General features: G+C 43.4%; 1 protein-coding gene across 14 annotated transcripts in view; it reads right to left on the bottom strand.

Moving 5' to 3' along the window:
- Positions 1 to 7,008, bottom strand: part of SLC8A1 (solute carrier family 8 member A1) — a 387,692-nt gene that overhangs the window by 48,874 nt on the left and 331,810 nt on the right. For all 14 annotated transcript variants that reach the window (XM_019647930.1, XM_019647925.1, XM_019647927.1 and 11 more), the window contains 2 exons: positions 4,557 to 4,687; positions 461 to 560 (listed from right to left, as the gene is read on the bottom strand). In XM_019647930.1, the coding sequence (XP_019503475.1) occupies positions 461 to 560; positions 4,557 to 4,687 (231 nt within the window). The remainder of the gene's footprint in view (positions 1 to 460; positions 561 to 4,556; positions 4,688 to 7,008) is intronic.

The following is a 7,008-nucleotide window of genomic DNA, read 5'->3' as shown; positions in this document are numbered from 1 at the left end:
ATGCAGGCACTTCTTCGCTAGACGTTGTTGAAGGGCGTGTAAAATGATGCAGATGGTAGTGGCGAAGTGTCTTAATGCCATCCTGTCTCACCTATGATTTTGCTGTTTCTTTTGTGACCTTCACTTGGCCACTTCAGCTGGCAGGGAATTTTCCAGACAAAGCCTTATGATTGGCTACTCGTTAGATAGAGACACAAAGGCTTTAAATTTATCTTGTCTATTTCCAGGGAGAAAGATACACTGTAGATGGAGAGGAATGTCATGTTTGAGGACATTTTCTTCATCCAGAAAGTCTAAATTAGTCTCCAAAATGTGCATACATGCTACTGATACATTTACTTCTCTTTTAATTTTTGTCATGGAATTTCTTAGGCTTTGACATAGATCAAGTGGTCACAGTAGGAGAAGTAAGCTCAGCTCAGGCCATCTTAATTGATAACATGCAGAGAAAGGCACTCACCAGCACTGACAGTGATAGCTTCAATAAACTGCTCTCTCCAGCTGTTTGTCCCAACCACGAGGGCTAGGTTCGTCTTCTTAATAAGTTTGTCCACGGTACTCTGGAAAGGTTGAAAAGAAGATAGTAACCGCTGGGTTAGTTAAGGCCTTGGAAAATCTAAGACCTCGTTGATTTTGAAACCCTGGAGTTATATAAAAGACAGCAGATGTTAGGCTCAGAACAACAGTATTGACATCAAACACTGTGATGATTATGCAAACAGGCATAGTCCTTACTTGGAAACATACCGAAATGGAAACTTCATAGCAAATACAAGCCTCCTTCACTGCCTAATGGCCAATGAAGAATGGCCTCAGTGTTTAGAATAGCAGATGCTGCAAAAAGTCCGTTCCCTTCCCCTGAATGCTTTATGAACTTGCTTGTCTACTGGCACCATCCCTAGCGTGCTGTCTGCAACTGAATTAACATATGCCCTGCTCAGTGTTACATATCTGTGAATAACCAGATATGGAAGACAGGCTATGAAACTAAAAACTGGTATTGCACTTGTGTTTATCGACGTAAGGCAGTCAGATAGCAGAGGCTCAAGATTGCTGTTGCATAATCAACCATAAAAGGACTTTTGTTTGGCTACTGCTTTTGTCAGCCTGGTGGCTATTAGAGAATTCACTCTCACCCCTACTCCTGTTGCAAACAAGAAAAAACAAGACAAGGAAAGGTCAATGCATATGGTTTACAGCACATTGCAATTTACCTTGCATTGAATTTTCCCCTGCTTTAGGAACACTGAACCTCTTATTGTTCTTTCGACCTTTTTTAAGCACTTGGTTTTGTTACAATTAGCACTCTAGCTTTCTAATTGTCAGTTAATGTGACAACAGGAGCAGCCAAGCGTTTACAAGAAAACTAAGTAAGCAGAAGCACCCAAAGCACTACCACAAATCATAGCAACTACAGGGAGAAGGGTCCCTTCCAGGACATGAGGCTGCTCTTCCCAGGTGAACTACCGCATTGACTCGTCTACCAAACATCCACACTTACTGTCAGAGCATTCTCGAATTCCCACTAATTGTGAAGAGGCAAAAAACACATATTATTTGTCTTAGGTCAAACTCTGTACATGTTTAAGGCGGTGTACCTGAATTGACTATGATTTGAGAGGACACGTTATTAGCTAACTGGGAGGGAAAAAAACAATGCGATCTGAGGGGCCTGTACCAATAGCCAAAGCTAAATCACAATGTCAAGTATGTTAGTTCAACAAGAGTCATTTCAACTAATTTGAAACATTGAGATGATCACATGAGAGGGCCCATCTCCAGCTGGCTCACTCTGGATTTCCAACATCGTTCTTTGCTGGCTTGTTTGTCCTGGAGACGATGACCTTTTAGCCTCTGGCCTTGTGTCTAAAACTGCTTAGTGCCCCTGATAATAGTGGTGACCATCACTGCTCTTGGCCACCATAAATTAAAGCACATGTCAAGCATCTGCCTTTTCTCTCTCGATTCAGCCACATTTTATCCAGCACTCTGAGAGTCCTAGTTGATGCCAATTCAAAGTTCTGTGTAGACTATAACAAGAAATGACCCTGAGTTTTCCTAAACGTAATGGAAACTTGGGGCGGGTCTTTCCAAAGGAGACCTCTTTGTTCTGAAGCCAAGGCAGAGAATCCCATGTTTATCACCAGAAGATAAATAACTGAACCGATAAACTGGTCTAACAGTTGAATGCAGACTTGCCTGAAGGAATATCTCCAAAGAATGAAGTTTTAAGATAAACTAAATTTAAAATGTAAAACCCAGGGTAGATTGTAAACTTTAGTTTATGTTAACCCTGAGGGACTATGGGATAGCTTGGGTTCTTCCTAGGGCTTAATTTGCATATGTGTCCTCCCCTGACCTATGGGAGGAAGGGGAGCGAATAAGATGAATTTGAAGTTCTGACACTTTAACTTGGACGTTGCCATCTATATTTACATGTAGGTTTCCTATATGCCAGTGGTTAACGCTTTACTGCCCTAGACTTGGAAGCCATTGTTATAACCTCACCTCAGCAATGGGTTTCAGGAAAGCCAAGCCTCAGTAAACAAGAACCCAGTTGGCAAAGCAGAGTGGGACACTGTGAGGTGTTACCCAGATTTGGATCTTTAAATGCCATTCCGAGAACTTTGAACAAGTTCTTTAAAATAGCCATCATCTAGAAAAATAAATTTCTCAAAAGAATAATATAATATCAACATTGATACTTGAGAATACTTCAGAAAGATGTCCCCAAAGTGCCCTTTAGTGACAACAGTGATTGTACTGATGAATTTTAAGGAGATAGGAGGAAATAGTCTATGGGAATTATTCTAGGAAGATAAGCACCCCAAACAAACTTATGTAAAGAGACTGGGGGGACTTTCAAACGCTCAGATCATGGGAGTGGTTACCAGGGAGGCCTCTGGACTCCAGAAAGCATTGGTGCCAAGTAGATGGTGCGATGCCATACCCAACCCGGTGCTTCCTACAGGGAGTTACTGTGATGACTCTTCCTAGTCACCAGTGCGTGGAAGGCTTGTCCCACAAGGGAGAGAACACAGTTCCCGATGAGTGACCTGGGAGGGGTGTGGGACAACCTTGTACAGAAATACCAAGCCATCGACTCTCTGCTGCAGCAAGTGGCACCAGGCCCCCTGATTCCAGATGAAAAGAAGGTGCAAAAGAAAGAGTGACACATCTGGACAGACTGGTCCATAGCAATGGACAGTCTGAGGTATCTGTACCCCTAGAATTGCAGGGAGCTTGTGTGTGTACTAGTCATGTGCATGCAGTGGGTCAGGTTCCAGATCAAACAGCGGGTGGGCTGTGAGGGTTGGGGGCTGCCTGGAAAGCACTGATCCAGGTGCTGACCTCTGCTTGCTCTTTCTATGGGAATGAGTGAAAGGAAGAGTTAACAGATTTTCAGTCGCCTGGAGGGAATGGTTTAATTGCATTTTTATCTTTTAAAAATTCTACTTTAATTGCAAAGACATTTTTCTCTCCACCTGTCTCATATCAGCTACCTCAATTTGTGAACTAAATTAAAAAAATAATTAATGGCCCCAGCTAAAAGAAAAGAGGCCACAATGATGAAAAATCCAGATACAATACTGAGGCTTCTATGTTGGTGGCCTGATTCTCCCTTTTAGAATCCTACTTTTGGTTTTCCAGACAGGAGCAGCGTCTGGTTTTGGAAAATAAGTGGGGGAAGTGGTGCTGTGCCCTGGGTTTGCCGTTTCTGGGAAGCCAGAGAAAGGAAGCTGCTTTTCATGTCCCACCACGGAACTAAGTTGGGGCTCTGCTGAGGCCGTCTCAGATGGTAGAGCCATGTGAGTGAGGCGGGATGTGAGGCGGAGTTAGGACCAGAGGAAGCCTCTAAGAATGGACAGGAAATTGCACCTCAAAGTCCTAAGCTCACCCTAAGGCCCATTTGTTTAACTTCTGAAAAATAACTCCCATTATCTAGAGAACTGGGAATCCAGTGTTATCAGTTCCATTATAAACTCAGATTACAGGCACTATACTTTCAGTATGTTGGCTGTGCTAAAGAGTCCTGGGATCCTAAGAGGATGATGAAATACAAATCAGAGCTTGTTAATTGGAGGTTCCATAGGGAGAGCTTACCACCTCTCCTCCGAAACAAAACCCTCCTGATTTTCAGCACCTAACAAAAGCCAGCTAAATTTTAGTGTGGATGCTTTGCTTCTAATAGATTTATTAGCGTCTTGAAATAGAGCTAGGTTTCTTCCACATATAACAGTCTCTTAGAACCCACCTTTGCTTCTTCCTTGTTGTCTGCTCAGACAAAGCCCTCCCTTTGGGTCACCTCTGACCCGATGCAGTGACCAATGCCACGCACCAAACCCTGGCTCTGATACTGTTTGGTTTGTAGGACCTCTGCGTTCCCTGTTAACCCTCTAATTCCAATTCTGCTTGGAAAGCCTCTCAATTAATGAGCAAGTTCTTGAAAGTACATCTGCCTCTCTTTCCCGAAGGATCTGACAGGACAGTCCAACACTATGACAGTCATAGTCCCAGGATGGCCCTCACCTCTTGGGTGGTGTTGGTAAGCGTACCTTGAATTCATAGGATTCTTCAATGATCACTTCCAGCTTGGTGTGCTCTCCCAGGATAGGGCGCCCCATTTCCGCAATGCGCCTCTCCTCCTCCTCTTTGCTGGTCAGGGGCTGCTTGTCATCACATTCCTCTGTGGAAGGGACGGGCAAGAAAGTGAGCAATGTGCTCAGTTCTATTTGGAAATCCCTGGGCCCTGCTTACAAGAAAATCAAGAAGGAAGGAAGCCCTGATGACCTACTGAAAGTCCCTCGGTGAGATCATCAGGCCGGAGAGGATAGACACTTGGCGTGTCAGGCAGCATATCACTGTGACAGCAAGCGATTAACATGTCCCATAACCGAAGCCCACGCCAAAGTGCAGATCAGGAAAGGCAACGTATAGGGGCACTTCATGAGCAAGACCGCACGTTGCCTACGTTGAGGGAATCACCCTGCAGTCCCCCGGGACCATGGCTCATCTGGCTGCTTGCACACATTCTTTGAGCACATGACCAAAAGGAAACAATTAAAAGGGCTAGAGTGACTCCAGGGACAGAGGAATCTGGCCTCTTCCTCTCCACTTTCTACAGGCAACGTAAAATGCCCCCGGGCCAAAGACATGGTGGAAGGGAAATTCCAATCTTAGCCTCTCAACTTGCTAAGAGCCCCCATTGCAAGTTAAGAATCAAAACATCCATTTCATATTTTAGTAAAATGCCTACTCCAGGGCTTCCTCTCTCTGTGCAAAATTGAAACGTGTTAGGAAGACTTTGACCATGTTCATCTTAAAGTAAACAGGAGGGTGAGGGTGAGGCCTCTGGGGAGTTAATACTACTCACCACATGAGCATGATTATTTCCAGACCCACCATGTAGCTTACACTCCAGGAGAGGCTAGGGGTTGCTGAGAAAATGTTAATGGACTTGGGAGTCCACTAATGAGGGGAAGCTCACAGTTGGCTCCTCTCTGCATGAAGGACATTAGGATAAATTCCAGACTGAAAAGGTCATGCACATGTGAAGGACAAACACTATTCCTGTAATAACTCCTTATCCTTCAGGCCCAGGGTGCTAGAGCAAGACAGGCCACTTCCCCTCAGAGTCAAGGTGAATAAACCTCATCTCCAAGGAAGTAGTATCAGCGGTATAGAAAGACCTCAGTCCGGATGTCCTTGCTTCTAGAACTTTCCAGGCAAACTTCCTACAGTAGGACTCTTCTGATTGAAAAGATAGCGGAGAGGGAGGGGCTTCCAGCCCACACTTCTTGCCTTTTGCGCTGAGGCATCAGCTTCTGCAGGAGTCCACACCTGCCATTCCCAAAGACACAGGGCTGCCCTCTGCTGAGGGGCCCTGCTGTGGTGGCTCCATTTGACGCTCTAGAAAATGTTGCAGAAAACTGGTTCCGAGGCCAGTCATTCACTGCTCGTGCAAGGAGCAGATGAGCTAGAGGCACTGCTAACAAAACCAACCAAAGGCCCAAGCAGAGTGTAGCCTATCAATGACTTCTTTAACATGCATTCAATAGTGTCTTCCTCAAAGGGTATTTCAGAGTCAACTTTCTTGTCTCCAATGATTATAGGACCCTGAAGAAATTAGAGGAAGACTAAAAAGGAGTTTGGACTAGCCAGAAACTGCTGAATGTCAGCAGATGCAAAGGAGATTAATTTTTACTGTAAAAGTGGCAATCTTTTTAAAAGTAGATTTGGGAAGTTCTGACCCAAGCAGGCAAAGGGTCCTGATTGGTGTCCTCAAGATTTGTCCTTGAGATTATGAATGTGTAGTCAAGGGCTAAAAAATCTGAAGTCCAATTAACCCAGTGCACAAATCAGTTATGTTTTGATTCCTACTGTTTCCAGATTCTTGAATCCAGGATGGTATTGGTAATTTTCAAAGCAGCAGGTTATATTAATGTCTTTGTTCAAAACCTTGGCTGAATATGAATGCTCTGAAAACTTACATCAAGTAAGAACTATTCTTCCAGAAGAACTACTATAACCTGGATTTTTATTTGAATTGCAAAGCCATTGGGGGAGAATATTTGTCATGGCCCACTTTTCTATAGTTTATTTATAAATGGTAAGTTGCTTTTAATGGGATTCAAGCCAATTTAGGTAGAAAAAAATAGAGAAATAGCAAAAGAAAGGTGATGTGGAGGCATTGTTTTATGCCACATTTCACAAAATGAAATGATTTGGAACATAGTATTAAATAAATGAACATAGTAGTAAATGAAATCAAATTTCATTTTGATGAAACATACCCTTCTAACATCCTATTTAAAAATTTTTAAATTACCTCTACATACAAATATCCAACATGTAAACATACAGAGATAGAAAAATATGTCTCATTGGTCTTCAAACTGACCTCACATCCCCCAGAGCCTATTATAATATATGAAATGTAGCAGGCATTCAATAACTACATGTCGTGTGACTCTCCAACTCACTGTTAGAAAGGCCTCTTACACTGTA

This window comes from Hipposideros armiger, unplaced genomic scaffold, assembly GCF_001890085.2.
Source record: "Hipposideros armiger isolate ML-2016 unplaced genomic scaffold, ASM189008v1 scaffold_118, whole genome shotgun sequence".
Taxonomy (NCBI): Eukaryota; Metazoa; Chordata; class Mammalia; order Chiroptera; family Hipposideridae; genus Hipposideros; species Hipposideros armiger.
Note: the sequence above shows the minus strand (reverse complement) of the source record. Positions and strands in the feature narration are given on the sequence as shown.